The 18,220-nt window shown below is 46.2% G+C and overlaps 1 protein-coding gene across 1 annotated transcript in view; it reads right to left on the reverse strand.

Moving 5' to 3' along the window:
• Positions 1-18,220, reverse strand: part of ripor2 (RHO family interacting cell polarization regulator 2) — a 100,768-nt gene that overhangs the window by 22,522 nt on the left and 60,026 nt on the right. Inside the window, exons 13-19 of the mRNA XM_038965838.1 lie at positions 18,057-18,206; positions 17,163-17,577; positions 16,746-17,020; positions 16,105-16,274; positions 8,312-8,480; positions 7,821-7,953; positions 7,523-7,687 (exon numbers count right to left, since the gene is read on the reverse strand). Coding sequence (XP_038821766.1) covers positions 7,523-7,687; positions 7,821-7,953; positions 8,312-8,480; positions 16,105-16,274; positions 16,746-17,020; positions 17,163-17,577; positions 18,057-18,206 — 1,477 coding nt within the window. The remainder of the gene's footprint in view (positions 1-7,522; positions 7,688-7,820; positions 7,954-8,311; positions 8,481-16,104; positions 16,275-16,745; positions 17,021-17,162; positions 17,578-18,056; positions 18,207-18,220) is intronic.

Below are 18,220 nucleotides of genomic sequence, written 5' to 3' on the forward strand. Positions count from 1 at the left end.
GTGTGAGATGTATACAGTGACAGTACTGAGACAGCCGTGTGAGATGTATACAGTGACAGGACAGACAGCTGTGTGAGATGTATACAGTGACAGTACTGAGACAGCCGTGTGAGATGTATACAGTGACAGGACAGACAGCCGTGTGAGATGTATACAGTGACAGTACTGAGACAGCCGTGTGAGATGTATACAGTGACAGGACAGACAGCTGTGTGAGATGTATACAGTGACAGTACTGAGACAGTCGTGTGAGATGTATACAGTGACAGTACTGAGACAGCCGTGTGAGATGTATACAGTGACAGGACAGACAGCCGTGTGAGATGTATACAGTGACAGGACTGAGACAGCCGTGTGAGATGTATACAGTGACAGGACTGAGACAGCCGTGTGAGATGTATACAGTGACAGTACTGAGACAGCCGTGTGAGATGTATACAGTGACAGTACTGAGACAGCCGTGTGAGATGTATACGGTGACAGTACTGAGACAGCCGTGTGAGATGTATACAGTGACAGTACTGAGACACCCGTGTGAGATGTATACAGTGACAGTACTGAGACACCCGTGTGAGATGTATACAGTGACAGGACAGACAGCCGTGTAAGATGTATATAGTGACAGGACAGACAGCCGTGTGAGATGTATACAGTGACAGGACAGACAGCCGTGTGAGATGTATACAGTGACAGTACTGAGACAGCCGTGTGAGATGTATACAGTGACAGTACTGAGACACCCGTGTGAGATGTATACAGTGACAGTACTGAGACACCCGTGTGAGATGTATACAGTGACAGGACAGACAGCCGTGTGAGATGTATACAGTGACAGTACTGAGACAGCTGTGTGAGATGTATACAGTGACAGGACAGACAGCCGTGTGAGATGTATACAGTGACAGTACTGAGACAGCCGTGTGAGATGTATACAGTGACAGGACTGAGACAGCTGTGTGAGATGTATACAGTGACAGGACTGAGACAGCCGTGTGAGATGTATACAGTGACAGGACAGACAGCCGTGTGAGATGTATACAGTGACAGGACAGACAGCTGTGTGAGATGTATACAGTGACAGTACTGAGACAGCCGTGTGAGATGTATACAGTGACAGGACTGAGACAGCTGTGTGAGATGTATACAGTGACAGGACTGAGACAGCTGTGTGAGATGTATACAGTGACAGGACTGAGACAGCTGTGTGAGATGTATACAGTGACAGGACTGAGACAGCTGTGTGAGATGTATACAGTGACAGGACTGAGACAGCTGTGTGAGATGTATACAGTGACAGGACAGACAGCCGTGTGAGATGTATACAGTGACAGGACTGAGACAGCCGTGTGAGATGTATACAGTGACAGGACTGAGACAGCTGTGTGAGATGTATACAGTGACAGTACTGAGACAGCCGTGTGAGATGTATACAGTGACAGGACTGAGACAGCCGTGTGAGATGTATACAGTGACAGGACAGACAGCCGTGTAAGATGTATACAGTGACAGTACTGAGACAGCCGTGTGAGATGTATACAGTGACAGGACAGATAGCTGTGTGAGATGTATACAGTGACAGTACTGAGACAGCCGTGTGAGATGTATACAGTGACAGGACAGACAGCCGTGTGAGATGTATACAGTGACAGTACTGAGACAGCCGTGTGAGATGTATACAGTGACAGGACTGAGACAGCTGTGTGAGATGTATACAGTGACAGGACTGAGACAGCTGTGTGAGATGTATACAGTGACAGGACAGACAGCCGTGTGAGATGTATACAGTGACAGGACAGACAGCTGTGTGAGATGTATACAGTGACAGTACTGAGACAGCCGTGTGAGATGTATACAGTGACAGGACTGAGACAGCTGTGTGAGATGTATACAGTGACAGGACTGAGACAGCTGTGTGAGATGTATACAGTGACAGGACAGACAGCCGTGTGAGATGTATACAGTGACAGGACAGACAGCTGTGTGAGATGTATACAGTGACAGTACTGAGACAGCCGTGTGAGATGTATACAGTGACAGGACTGAGACAGCTGTGTGAGATGTATACAGTGACAGGACTGAGACAGCCGTGTGAGATGTATACAGTGACAGGACAGACAGCCGTGTGAGATGTATACAGTGACAGGACTGAGACAGCCGTGTGAGATGTATACAGTGACAGGACTGAGACAGCTGTGTGAGATGTATACAGTGACAGTACTGAGACAGCCGTGTGAGATGTATACAGTGACAGGACTGAGACAGCCGTGTGAGATGTATACAGTGACAGGACAGACAGCCGTGTAAGATGTATACAGTGACAGTACTGAGACAGCCGTGTGAGATGTATACAGTGACAGGACAGATAGCTGTGTGAGATGTATACAGTGACAGTACTGAGACAGCCGTGTGAGATGTATACAGTGACAGGACAGACAGCCGTGTGAGATGTATACAGTGACAGTACTGAGACAGCCGTGTGAGATGTATACAGTGACAGGACTGAGACAGCTGTGTGAGATGTATACAGTGACAGGACTGAGACAGCTGTGTGAGATGTATACAGTGACAGGACAGACAGCTGTGTGAGATGTATACAGTGACAGTACTGAGACAGCCGTGTGAGATGTATACAGTGACAGGACTGAGACAGCTGTGTGAGATGTATACAGTGACAGGACTGAGACAGCTGTGTGAGATGTATACAGTGACAGGACTGAGACAGCTGTGTGAGATGTATACAGTGACAGGACAGACAGCCGTGTGAGATGTATACAGTGACAGTACTGAGACAGCCGTGTGAGATGTATACAGTGACAGGACAGACAGCTGTGTGAGATGTATACAGTGACAGTACTGAGACAGCCGTGTGAGATGTATACAGTGACAGGACAGACAGCCGTGTGAGATGTATACAGTGACAGTACTGAGACAGCCGTGTGAGATGTATACAGTGACAGGACAGACAGCTGTGTGAGATGTATACAGTGACAGTACTGAGACAGTCGTGTGAGATGTATACAGTGACAGTACTGAGACAGCCGTGTGAGATGTATACAGTGACAGGACAGACAGCCGTGTGAGATGTATACAGTGACAGGACTGAGACAGCCGTGTGAGATGTATACAGTGACAGGACTGAGACAGCCGTGTGAGATGTATACAGTGACAGTACTGAGACAGCCGTGTGAGATGTATACAGTGACAGTACTGAGACAGCCGTGTGAGATGTATACGGTGACAGTACTGAGACAGCCGTGTGAGATGTATACAGTGACAGTACTGAGACACCCGTGTGAGATGTATACAGTGACAGTACTGAGACACCCGTGTGAGATGTATACAGTGACAGGACAGACAGCCGTGTAAGATGTATATAGTGACAGGACAGACAGCCGTGTGAGATGTATACAGTGACAGGACAGACAGCCGTGTGAGATGTATACAGTGACAGTACTGAGACAGCCGTGTGAGATGTATACAGTGACAGTACTGAGACACCCGTGTGAGATGTATACAGTGACAGTACTGAGACACCCGTGTGAGATGTATACAGTGACAGGACAGACAGCCGTGTGAGATGTATACAGTGACAGTACTGAGACAGCTGTGTGAGATGTATACAGTGACAGGACAGACAGCCGTGTGAGATGTATACAGTGACAGTACTGAGACAGCCGTGTGAGATGTATACAGTGACAGGACTGAGACAGCTGTGTGAGATGTATACAGTGACAGGACTGAGACAGCCGTGTGAGATGTATACAGTGACAGGACAGACAGCCGTGTGAGATGTATACAGTGACAGGACAGACAGCTGTGTGAGATGTATACAGTGACAGTACTGAGACAGCCGTGTGAGATGTATACAGTGACAGGACTGAGACAGCTGTGTGAGATGTATACAGTGACAGGACTGAGACAGCTGTGTGAGATGTATACAGTGACAGGACTGAGACAGCTGTGTGAGATGTATACAGTGACAGGACAGACAGCCGTGTGAGATGTATACAGTGACAGGACTGAGACAGCCGTGTGAGATGTATACAGTGACAGGACTGAGACAGCTGTGTGAGATGTATACAGTGACAGTACTGAGACAGCCGTGTGAGATGTATACAGTGACAGGACTGAGACAGCCGTGTGAGATGTATACAGTGACAGGACAGACAGCCGTGTAAGATGTATACAGTGACAGTACTGAGACAGCCGTGTGAGATGTATACAGTGACAGGACAGATAGCTGTGTGAGATGTATACAGTGACAGTACTGAGACAGCCGTGTGAGATGTATACAGTGACAGGACAGACAGCCGTGTGAGATGTATACAGTGACAGTACTGAGACAGCCGTGTGAGATGTATACAGTGACAGGACTGAGACAGCTGTGTGAGATGTATACAGTGACAGGACTGAGACAGCTGTGTGAGATGTATACAGTGACAGGACAGACAGCCGTGTGAGATGTATACAGTGACAGGACAGACAGCTGTGTGAGATGTATACAGTGACAGTACTGAGACAGCCGTGTGAGATGTATACAGTGACAGGACTGAGACAGCTGTGTGAGATGTATACAGTGACAGGACTGAGACAGCTGTGTGAGATGTATACAGTGACAGGACTGAGACAGCTGTGTGAGATGTATACAGTGACAGGACAGACAGCCGTGTGAGATGTATACAGTGACAGTACTGAGACAGCCGTGTGAGATGTATACAGTGACAGGACAGACAGCTGTGTGAGATGTATACAGTGACAGTACTGAGACAGCCGTGTGAGATGTATACAGTGACAGGACAGACAGCCGTGTGAGATGTATACAGTGACAGTACTGAGACAGCCGTGTGAGATGTATACAGTGACAGGACAGACAGCTGTGTGAGATGTATACAGTGACAGTACTGAGACAGTCGTGTGAGATGTATACAGTGACAGTACTGAGACAGCCGTGTGAGATGTATACAGTGACAGGACAGACAGCCGTGTGAGATGTATACAGTGACAGGACTGAGACAGCCGTGTGAGATGTATACAGTGACAGGACTGAGACAGCCGTGTGAGATGTATACAGTGACAGTACTGAGACAGCCGTGTGAGATGTATACGGTGACAGTACTGAGACAGCCGTGTGAGATGTATACAGTGACAGTACTGAGACACCCGTGTGAGATGTATACAGTGACAGTACTGAGACACCCGTGTGAGATGTATACAGTGACAGGACAGACAGCCGTGTAAGATGTATATAGTGACAGGACAGACAGCCGTGTGAGATGTATACAGTGACAGGACAGACAGCCGTGTGAGATGTATACAGTGACAGTACTGAGACAGCCGTGTGAGATGTATACAGTGACAGTACTGAGACACCCGTGTGAGATGTATACAGTGACAGTACTGAGACACCCGTGTGAGATGTATACAGTGACAGGACAGACAGCCGTGTGAGATGTATACAGTGACAGTACTGAGACAGCTGTGTGAGATGTATACAGTGACAGGACAGACAGCCGTGTGAGATGTATACAGTGACAGGACAGACAGCCGTGTAAGATGTATACAGTGACAGGACAGACAGCCGTGTAAGATGTATACAGTGACAGGACTGAGACAGCCGTGTGAGATGTATACAGTGACAGGACTGAGACAGCCGTGTGAGATGTATACAGTGACAGTACTGAGACAGCCGTGTGAGATGTATACAGTGACAGGACAGACAGCTGTGTGAGATGTATACAGTGACAGGACTGAGACAGCCGTGTGAGATGTATACAGTGACAGTACTGAGACAGCCGTGTGAGATGTATACAGTGACAGTACTGAGACAGCCGTGTGAGATGTATACAGTGACAGTACTGAGACAGCCGTGTGAGATGTATACAGTGACAGGACAGACAGCTGTGTAAGATGTATACAGTGACAGGACTGAGACAGCCGTGTGAGATGTATACAGTGACAGGACTGAGACAGCCGTGTGAGATGTATACAGTGACAGTACTGAGACAGCCGTGTGAGATGTATACGGTGACAGTACTGAGACAGCCGTGTGAGATGTATACAGTGACAGGACAGACAGCCGTGTGAGATGTATACAGTGACAGGACTGAGACAGCCGTGTGAGATGTATACAGTGACAGTACTGAGACACCCGTGTGAGATGTATACAGTGACAGTACTGAGACAGCCGTGTGAGATGTATACAGTGACAGGACAGACAGCCGTGTGAGATGTATACAGTGACAGTACTGAGACAGTTGTGTGAGATGTATACAGTGACAGTACTGAGACAGCCGTGTGAGATGTATACAGTGACAGTACTGAGACACCCGTGTGAGATGTATACAGTGACAGTACTGAGACAGCCGTGTGAGATGTATACAGTGACAGGACAGACAGCCGTGTGAGATGTATACAGTGACAGTACTGAGACAGTTGTGTGAGATGTATACAGTGACAGTACTGAGACAGCCGTGTGAGATGTATACAGTGACAGTACTGAGACACCCGTGTGAGATGTATACAGTGACAGTACTGAGACAGCCGTGTGAGATGTATACAGTGACAGGACAGACAGCCGTGTGAGATGTATACAGTGACAGGACTGAGGCAACCGTGTGAGATGTATACAGTGACAGGACTGAGACAGCCGTGTGAGATGTATACAGTGACAGGACTGAGACAGCCGTGTGAGATGTATACAGTGACAGTACTGAGACAGCCATGTGAGATGTATTCAGTGACAGGACTGAGACAGCCGTGTGAGATGTATACAGTGACAGTACTGAGACAGCTGTGTGAGATGTATACAGTGACAGGACAGACAGCTGTGTGAGATGTATACAGTGACAGGACAGACAGCTGTGTGAGATGTGTACAGTGACAGGACAGACAGCTGTGTGAGATGTGTACAGTGACAGGACAGACAGCTGTGTGAGATGTGTACAGTGACAGGACAGACAGCTGTGTGAGATGTGTACAGTGACAGGACAGACAGCTGTGTGAGATGTATACAGTGACAGGACAGCTGCACTACACACAATGGCAGGGTTCCCTAATTGGTGGTTTTATTTGGCCCACAAGTTTTATCAGCAAAAACATAGATTTTTTTTGCATTTTCATTGTTGGACATAAGACTGTAAAAACAGCAGGAAATCAGCTCCAAGTGATTTTAATTTTGGAAATCTGTTCCCAAGTATTCCCACGCATGATAGAGACACGTGGTCATATGTGTAAGAAAGGTTTTACATTTTTATGTCTTAGTCAATTATTATCTCTGTTTGGGCTTCTTGCAGTCAATTTGCAGTCTACAAATTATTTGTAATTATGGTCCGGCCCCTCGAAATCCACGCAAGAAAAAAAACGGCCCACAGCTGAATCTAGCTGATGATCCCTGAACTATGGTGTAATCAATCAGATTCACCCACATACACATCATACACTTTGTATATGTTGGAAACAAATAGCTACAAACACAAAACGTTTTAAGACACAAACACACACACAGAGAGAAAGAGAGCCCTACCTGTTTCAGCTGTGGTGTGTGGGTGCCTCTCCTGCAGTGGACTGGTGTAGCTGTGGTGCATGTGTTTAAGCACCCGGTCCAGCGTAGTGTGAAACTGTCCTCCAGAACCACTACACTCTGACCACAGAGCCATCAGGCCTGGCCGCTCTGCCAGCCCTGGGAGCACTGAGAGAGAGGACATAGAGATTCATTATCTGACCTAGTTCCTTGCCCCAGAGAGGGAGTACAAAGTAGCCTCCATTATATTCATATTTACTGAACTGTAAAGTATCAAGAGAGAGAGAGTGAGAGAACCCACCGTCAGCAGCCGAGGTGATGCTCCCCAGGTGTTCTGTGCTGAATTCTCCAAGTTCCTCTAACAGCTGAGTCTGAGCTGACAGCTTCTGGAGCTGGGCTCTACGCTGCCAAGGGCTCCCTCCACTGGACAGTAGCTGTCGTTACACACAGAGATTGAGTTGGTGCACACAAAGTCTAGCCAAACCACGTAGTATTGTGCTAGTCGCCACTCTTCCATGCAGTCGCAGCCAATAAATGACAAGAGAACTTCCCGGCCACACTCTTAGATCAACGCTAATTTCATTTTCTACATCTGCTCAAGACTGTAATTAGTTAGCATGACAGTCTAGTTTGTTACCAATTGGGAAAATTATGTTTGACATTTAAATTACAGACAGCCTAATAGGAGCGCAGTGGATTTGAGACATGCTTGACTATAACAATATCATAAGAAAAACATTTCTCTATCATTTTCCAGATTTCCTCTGTGAGGGCACGAGCATGTTCATTCACCTGGATGAGATGATCGCAGTACTGCAGATGAATGACGATGGCCATGTCCAGATTCTCATTGCCGGTGGTGAGAGGCAGGGGGCTGCCGGCCACACTGTTGCCCACCCCGGTGTCCTCCGTCAGGGCTTCACTCAGGTGGCCCCTGGCCTCTGGGTGCTGGCCTCCAGGCCTGTTAGACAGACAGGAGATACACACAGTCACCACCAGAGGGCAGCAGCAGAGTATAGAAATGGAATACAATCACTACTAAAACCATGAGAATATAACAGTATGTAAATCAGCCTGATATGTGATACTAGAGTTAAATGCATTATGTTTCCATAATTTTAAGTAATTTGTTCCATCGTAATATAGAGGCTCTGGTACAGAATAGCATTTACTGGCTGACACTCAATACTGAACATGAGTAGCTGTTTAACACCCTACAATGTTTATTGAATTATACAAACTCTCTCGGATTGTGATCTGGACAGGAAGTGGGCACCCGAGACAGACAGAAAGAGACAGAATAAGAAGAGCGAGATAGGAGAGGGACATGGCCAGAGAGACACATAGGGCAGAAAAACAAACCAAGCCACGACACTGTTAGGCTGACAACAGCGATAACAATCACACCACATAACGTGCATGACAGTCACAGCAACACATGACAAATAAAAAAGGGAGAGCCACACACTCTAGGAGCTCAGATGCAATAATTGAATAACCTAATAACCAACGTTGACAGACAAGCTGTCTTCATCAGGGTATAATTAAGCAATAAGTCCCGAGGTGTTGTGGTATATGGCCACAACATGACCACAAACCCAAAGTGACTTATTGCTATTATAAACTGGTTACCAACGTAATTAGAGCAGTAAAAATACATGTTTTGTCATACCCGTGGTATACGGTCTGGTATACCACGGCTGTCAGCTAATCAGCATTCAGGGCTGAACCAGTTTATGATGACAAACACTGCGGGTCACTAGTTTATATAGTGTCAAAAGTCACACACAGGTGTCTGTAATCATGGCGGGCTGTGGCCTGATATCAGTGGTTGATTTACAGATAAAAATAGAACATATAAAAAACAAATGGATAGCATACGATCATACATACAATTTGGCTAAATAGGCCTACAAACATTTACAATGATTAGTAGAATCACAAGAATGGCTTCAGATCAAAGTCTACGTTGAGACCGAAGGGAGCAAGGGTCTTTAAATTAAACATCCAGGCAGCCTCTCGTTTTATCAATAAATTGTCAAGGTCACCCCCTCTCCTAGGACGGGCGACGTGATGCCGATATAACGTAGGGACGAAATCAAATGGTTCGCATCTAAAAAGTGGCCCGCAACTGTGTACGTCAAGTTTTTACATGTGCTACGATGCCCCGAGAGTCGTACTTTTGATTCGCGCTTCGTTTTACCCACATCATTTTTTATCACAAGGACAAGTTATAAGATAAATAACTGCCTTAGTGGAGCACGTAATAACACCTTTGATTGGGATCTGTTTCCCTGTTTGGGGGTGTTTGAAGGATCTACATTTGTAAGTGCCATTGCATTGAGCGCAGACATTACACTTGTATTTTCCATCCGGTAGAGGCGCAAATAGACATTGTGCAGGGGTATTTTGGGTTGGTAAATCAGAGTTTACCAATTCATCTCTGAGATTTATGGGAGGGTTCGAAAGCACATTACCAATACTGTCATCGGCTCTTAGAATGTGCCAATGTTTGTGAACGATTCCATTAATTTGTTCAGAGCACTTTGAATAGCTGGTAGTAAGAACGCACAAATGCTTCTTTTACTGTCCTTGAAATAGATAATCTCTTGATTTGTTTTGGATTTTCTCAATGGCAGTATTAATCTGACCATTTTTGTACCCCAACTCCTTGAATTTTATTTGCGTCTCAGCCATATTTCTGTCAATCTGAATGTTTTTTGCAAATTATTTTTATTTGACAGAATTTGCTGTAGGGCAAACTGTTTTTCAAGGGAAGCGGGTGACAGCTATCAGCCATCAACAAACTGTTACCATCAGTAGGTTTCCTGTAAAGATCAGTGTATGTTACATTATCCTCACACAAAATCAGAAGATCAAGGAAACTGATTTGACGTGTGTCAGATTGCATAGTAAATCATACAAATTAACATAGTTAGGAGCCATAGGATATCCCATAGGAGTACCCTTTGTCTGAATAAAGAAATAACTTACAAACATGAAATAGTTGTGTGTGAGTACTACTAGTCACAGCAACACAGACAGTCACAGACAGCAACAAGACAATAGTCTAACCCTAAAGAACCTACACCTGGCAGAGCCTGCTAACCTGACTCCACTGGACAGAGGCACAGGGCTAGAGAGACAAACAGGAGGGGAGGAGAGACAGATGGGGGGGTGAGAGAAAGATAGGGGAGATAGACAGAAGGGGGGAGAGAAGGAGAGACATGAGGGGGGAGAGACATAAGGGGCGAGAGAGGAGGGGAGAAAGAGATGGGGTAGGAGGGAGAGAAAGAGGGTAGGAGAGAGAGGAAGAGAGAGATAGGGTAGGAGAGGGAGAGAGATGGGGAGACAGAGGGATAGGGGGAGAGAAAGAGAGGGGGAGTGATGAGGGGGAGAAAGAGATCGGGTGGGAGAGAGGGAGAGAGAGTGGGGGTGATGGGGAGAAATAGATGGGGTAGGAGGGGGAGAAATAGATGGGGTAGGAGGGAGAGAAAGAGATAGGATAGGAGAGAGGGAGAGAGATAGGGGGGAGAGAGATAGGGTAGGAGAGAGGAAGCAAGATAGGGGAGAGAGACAGATAGGGTAGGAGAGAGGGAGAGAGATAGGGGGGAGAGACAGGTGGAGGGAGAGAAGGAGCGAGGGGGAGAGAGACAGATAGCGTAGGAGAAAGGGAGAGAGATAGGGGGGAGAGACAGGTGGAGGGAGAGAAGGAGAGGGGGAGCGAGACAGCCTGGGTTAGTCACACACACACAGTGGTTAAAAGTACTTAAATGTAAAGTTCCCATATTTGGGGACCCTATTTGATTTGTTTTCAATTCAGTCTGGTATGAGAACGGTAGCCCCTATCTGCATTCCAGTTAGCGTTGTGAAGCATATACGAAATAAACACGGAATACGTTGATGCACACCGAAAGCCGGGACTCCACAGATCAGGTCGTATTTATCTGCTTGTGACCTACCGTTATTGATCACCAGCCCCGAGAGTCAAAATGTTTATTTTAGACAACATTTTCACCAAACAGCAAACATCTTACAAGTTAAGCTTCCATTTGGTCTGTGTTTGAGCTATAGCTACATGGGGGTATTCATCTTTAGGTTGGTAGGAACAAATCTAGCATATTGCCATGTTATCTGATGTATGACTTAATGGCAACATTGAATGTCCACTGAGTGACTATATCTTTGCGCATCAAAAATATGTTGCCTGCTTACGCGCTGTAGGCATCCATTACACATAGGATTGGCTACTATGGCACCTTGACAGTCTTGTAGCCAATGAGATAAGCTTTCCAGGGATATGCAGTTGACCTGGGTGGGACAAAGCAAGGCCTAGAACTTTTTATGCGTTATGTGAACTATTGCTACCTGGCTCAGAGACGAGACGCGTGCTTCATTACATTGTAAACAGATTTCATCGCTTTGACTTTAGCATAAAAGATCACTTCTCAAGAAGAAAAAGGGGGGAAAACTAAAATATCAAACAGGAACTTAAAAAGAAAGCATCTATGAATAAGCATACCGACATAGAAGCGTTGAATAAAATACTGGAGTCGGAATTGGATCAGGGGAGCGATTTCGCCTCGGCCGATGACGATTACCTTCTAGAACGATTGGATGCACTTTTAGATCTGTAAGTAAATTATTTTCATGACTTTATATAGCTAATTTACTATATAGCTAATTTACTATATGCATTTCGTTTTTTATACGTTGTCTGCTTTTTGTGCTTTGGATTTAGTTTACATAGGCCTATGTAACAAGTCATTTCAATGTTATATCATACATAGTAGTTCTTGTCTATGTTTCATATTAGTTCACTGTTTGATGTTCTATGTTTCATGCTTGTAACTTTGGAGAGGCCACTAAACTCTCATGGCCACTGTTTATTTGTGGTTCTCACCTCTGCCTTCGTCTCCAAAGTGTTACTGTTTGCGTTGTGTGTGTGCTTCACACCTTCTATGCAAGTCACTGTACAGATCAAGTTTAGGCTTGGTGTTTTTACTTTACAGTAATGTCGTTTTGTAAATTTTGTCAACTGTAATTCTGTCTGAACAATATATCCCTTTATTTTATTCACCACAGAGTGGAGGATGCAGAGGATTTGGATGATGACGTTTTGGAGCCACCCCTCCCCAGCTAGTACCCCCGCCGGCCAAGGTCTTCACCCCCCACTGCTATGTCAATCACCTCGTCTGATGGTTCTACATCCATCACTCGACAAAGACCCCACTCCTCCTTCAACCACCCCCACTGCCGGCCCTGGCACCACTCCCCTGTCTGCAAGTTCATCTGGAGGTGCGGGGCAGGGAGGAGATCTAGGCCTCAACAGAGAAGAGGGAGAGGCAGTGGAAGCACTTGAAGATGATGAGGAGACAGAACAATTTAGGTTTAAACCCAAACGACCTGAAGGCCCACAGTTGGTCAGTGATGAAACATACACCACCTTGCAGCTGTTTCAGCTCTACTTTACCACCTCTGTACTGGAACACTAATTAGTCATATCAACAAGTATGGGGACAAGAAGCAGCAGGGGGGAAGGAAGGAAGATGTCCTGGAAACCTGTCACCATTAAGACTAGTTGACAACTGGAGCAAGTCCCCACTCTGTCGGTTCGAGTTCCCCACCTCCAACATGAGTGAAAACCGATTCTTGGCCATCAACCGTACTCTTCACGTGTGACACACAAAAGGATCAGGACAATGACCAGAAGAAGGGGACTGCAGGGTATGATCGTCTTGCAAGAGTCAAGCCCCTTTATCATGACATGGTGGAGGCATTCAAAACTTACTTCCAGCCTGCTCAAAATCTATCTATAGATAAGCGCATGGTTGCCTCAAAGGCTCGAATTGACTTAAAGCAATATATTAAAAATAATCAGACAAATGGGGCTACAAGCTCTTTCTGCTAGCAGATTCAGCCTCTGCCTACACGTGGAAGGCAAGGCGATCACACCCACTGGGAAGGGCCTTAGTTATGACTCTGTCATGCAGCTAGTGGACTTCCCCTTACGTGACAGTGGGTACAAGCTCTTTGTGGACACTTTTTATACTAGTCCCGTGCTTTTCATAGACCTCTTGAAAAAGACAATAGGGGCTTGTGGCACCATTCATCCTAAAATAATTGTTTTCCCAAAGACCAAGGTAAACGACATGACAAAGACAACCGAGAGGCAGACCATATGTTGGATCAGGACTAACACGCTGCTTTTTGTGAAATGGAAGGACACTAGGGAAGTAACCATGCTCACCACACAGCATGAGGCATTCAATAACGACCATGTCTCAAGGAGGGTGGAAAATGCCATTGGGGCACGGGTGAGGAAGAGTGTCCCCATTCCTGATTCTGTGAAGGACTACGATGCCAGCATAGGGGTGTCCTATCGGTGACCTATCTGATGCTCTGATAGGTCCTCCACAAGACCAGGAAGTGGTATAAGACTTTGTTTTTACCACTGTGGACATTGCTACAGTAAATTCTTTCATTCTCCACAAGCAGATGGCCAAAGCAAAAGGTCAAACCCCTCTCTCCCAGTTGGCCTTCCGAGAGCAGCTGGTGTTGGAAATGGCTGAATTGGGGGCCCAAAGCAACCTCACAACCATCACAAGACCCCCCACTCAAGGTGAGCGCCATTATCCAACACATAAGACAAAAGGAAGAACTGCAAGCATTGTACAAAACACAGGGGGGAAAAGGGTGAAATGCCAGATCTTCTGTTCAAAATGCCAGTTCTCTTTTTGTTTCCTGGCAGAGAGGGACTGCTTCAAAGACTGTCACGACATGCACAAGCTATGGTGAAAGTGAAATCTAATCATCTACACCTGGGATGTAAAATGAACATGAATGCCATTTGTAAATAGTTCCGCTTATTTCTATTTGTGTACCTTTTTTAATGAAGGACACGTGTGTAACCAAGTTTGTGTTTGATAAGACATGTTTATATATTTAATGTACAGTACCAGTCAAAAGTTTGGACACACCTACTCATTCTAGGGTTTTTCTTTATTTTTACTATTTTCTACATTGTAGAATAATAGTGAAGACATCAAAACTATGAAGTAACACAGATGAAATCATGTAGCAACCAAAAAAGTGTAAAACAAATCAAAATATATTTTAGATTATTTTGCCTTGATGACAGCTTTGCACACTTTTGGCATTCTCTCAACCAGCTTCACCTGGAATGCTTTTCCAACACTCTTGAAGGAGTTCCCACATATGCTGAGCACTTGTTGGCTACTTTTCCTTCACTCTGCGGTCCAACTCATCCCAAACCATCTCAATTGGGTTCGGACACTTTGGAGAGGTTGAAAGGACACTTGAATGTACCCTGGATACCCCATAACACCACCACAATGTTTGAGTGAGGTTGATATGGTAGAAAGTGTTTTTATACAAATAGCATTTAGGGATTGCACTGGAATGATCTAATTTACAGACATATGCCACTTTGGAGAGGTTTAGGGACATTTGGAAACGTCCCGTGACCACACCTGACACCACTTACTAAAACATCTGACCATTTCTAGTTGTTAGGTCTGTCAATCCCATTTCTTTCCGATATTGTTCACGTTGTGGAAGCCATCTGATGTGTTTCGAGCTCTAGTCATCAATCACTCACTTATAGCTTGTCAATGAAAGATGACTTTCAAAATAAAAATGGTTATTTTGAGTATGCTTGATCTTGTGTATTCTGAATTATGTAACTCCTATCTATCTTCTTATCATTTCCTCAATCTCCCAGATGTCTTCTTTCCAAATATACCAAGTTTTTTTCATGTCAGAATCATGTAATTACACATGATTAGCAGTTACTTTTGGGCATGTCTATTTAGGCGGAAATATCTGTACTTTACTATTTATATTTTTGACAACTTTTACTTTTCTTTAGGAATGTAGTGAAGTATGTACTTTTTACTTCATACATTTTCTCTGACACCCAAAAGTAGTCGTTACATTTTGAATGCTTAGCAGGACAGAAAATGGTCCAATTCGTACAGTTATCAAGAGAACATCCCTGGTCATCCCTACTGCCTCTGATCTGGCGGACTCACTAAACAGAGAACATCCCTGGTCATCCCTACTGCCTCTGATCTGGCGGACTCACTAAACACAAATGCTTTGTTTGTAAATGATGTCTGAGCGTTGGAATGTGACCATGGCTATCCGTAAATTAAAAATTTTAAAAATAAAATTGTGCCGTCTGGTTTGCTTAATATAAGGAATTTTAAATTATTCGTACCTTTACTTTTACTTTTGATACTTAAGTATATATAAAACCAAATAATTTTAGACTTTTACTCAAGTAGTATTTTACTGGGTGACATTCATTATGAGAATTTAGTACTTTTTCCACCACTGCACACACACGGATACACACACACGGATACACAAAGGCCCAGTGGAATCTCATTGTCTGTGGAGAGATGTGGCATGACTGTGGGGTTAGAGGGCAGAGGTTAGAGGTCAGAGAAGGAGACAGGCAGGGTCACTACCACCATCTCCCATGTAGGGCCAGAGGGTATAGTAGACTAGAGAGAGTACAGGGGAGGGGACTTTCCCTCCTCCCCTCCCTCTTGACTCACCCAATCCTCTCCACCTCCATGTCAAAGAACACAGAGTGGTGGAGGGCGTGGTCATCACCCGTGTCATCGTCGTCGAAGTCGGAGGTGTTGAGGAAGTCAAAGCTCTCCAGAGCACTCTCAACTGTCAGGCTGAGGCTGGACGACCTGCTCCTGTGGCCCGGGAGACGACACTGAGGGAGAGACGTCACGAGATGCTGAAACCCTGCTTGGAGGGCTAGCACTAAGAGAGACTAGGTGCTATAAGAACATGGACGACTTGCTACAGTAGCCCGGGAGACAGCACTGAAGGAAAGATGAGACCCTGAAATACTCTGCCCTAAAAAGCCCTGCCAGGGGTTGGCTAGACTAATACTAATGGAGAGACCACCTGTAGCCATGGGGGGGGGGGGTTCTAATGAATGTCAATACCATAATAAAGCTCCAATCACCTTAACAGCATACATGAACTACCACCCTTAAAAACCGCCAGATCATTTATATTTATGAAAAATAAACAAATCTCATCCCAGGGCAAATCCCAAAAGGCACCTTGTACCCTATACATTGTGCAACTTTTGGCCAAGGCCACATGGGGTAGTGCACCACATAGGGAACAGGGTGCTATTTGGAATGATGCAGGGGACATGGCAGCCAGGCCTCACTTTGAGCAGGTCCTCCAGGCGCATCACTTCCTGTTCCAGGTCCTGCAGCTCTCTACAGCGTTGTCTCAGTGATTCCAGCCTCAGCAGCAGGCTGTGCAGGGCCTCTTCCAGGCTGCTCTCCAGGAAGGCCCTGCTTCCCTCCCCGGCCCAGCTCAGACCCACCACCTCGGGCAGAATGTCGGACGACGTCAGCCTCCTCACCAGTTGCCTGGTCAAGCTGCCTGGTTCTTCAGTGTCCAGTTCCACGGGCTTCAGCAGCTCCGAGCTGACAATAGAATAGAATAGAATTTAATAGATTATAATACAAGTTCATTGAGGGGAGATTCATTTGGCCTCTGTGCAATAAACATCATAAAGACAAAACATCAATCACATATTACCTGTCGTCCTCATCTCCATCCCTGTCAGACCCAGCGTGGTCCAGGAACACATCCTCAGGAGCCACAGCTGACAACTGGCTCTCCGAGCAGAGAGAGGAGGAACCTACGTTAAGCTGGAACTCTGCCCTCTCCCACTCTGACTCCACCTCCTCGCTGACCAGGCTAACACTCACGCTACCGCCGCTGTCACCACTCTCCTCTTCCTCCTCATCCTCCTCTTCCACTACGTCTGCATGCACTCGAACCGTCTCTTCTACCCCTTTGTCTTCCCTGGGGGGTATTTGAGGCCAATGGTTGGTGTCAGGCGGCGTTACAGTGATTTCGGGGTTGGACTGGCCGGGCGCGAGGCTTGGGCTGAGAGAGGAGACTGACGTATCGGAAAAGGTGAAGGAGAGGCGCTTGCACGAGTTGCCACACCCACCGTTCTCAAAGACGTCGTCAGGGAGGGTGGACTGGAGAGGGAGAGAAAGAGGGGGGAGAGAGAGGGAGAGAAAGAGGGTGAGAGAGAGGAGAGAGAGAGAGAGGAGAAAGAGGGAGAGTGAGAGCGTGGATGAGAAAGAGAGGGGAGAGAGCAAGAGAGAGAGAGAGAGGAGAAAGAGAGAGAGTGAGAGAGGGGAGAGACAGAGAGCGAGAGAGGGGAGAGAAAGAGAGGGGAGAGAGAGAGAGAGAGTCAGATGAGAGGAGAGAGATATATATATAGAGAGAGAGTCAGATGAGAGGAGAGAGAGAGTCAGATGAGAGGAGAGAGAGCCTGTAGGTGCTCCGATAGTCTAGTGACATCACAGCCTCCTCCTCTTTCCCTCCTACTGTTGTGTCAGTCTGGGACGTGAACACAGGCTGACACAAGCCACTCCATGCAAACAAATAAGCAGGCACAGGCACACAGGCAGGGGTAAACGGGGCTAGTACTAGCGTAGCAGACCTCACTCACATAGACCTCCAGCCTGGACTTGGGCCTGGGGCGGAGGGAGGCCAGGTCGCCAAAGGAGCGACTGCGTCTCAGCTTCTCTAACAGGGAGTTCCTCAGGGCGTGGAAGAAGGAGAAGCGATGCTGGGTTGGGGAGGGGCGGGGGTGCCACTCCTTTACCACTCACA

This window comes from Salvelinus namaycush, chromosome 27 (assembly GCF_016432855.1).
Source record: "Salvelinus namaycush isolate Seneca chromosome 27, SaNama_1.0, whole genome shotgun sequence".
In the NCBI taxonomy this organism is placed as follows: Eukaryota; Metazoa; Chordata; class Actinopteri; order Salmoniformes; family Salmonidae; genus Salvelinus; species Salvelinus namaycush.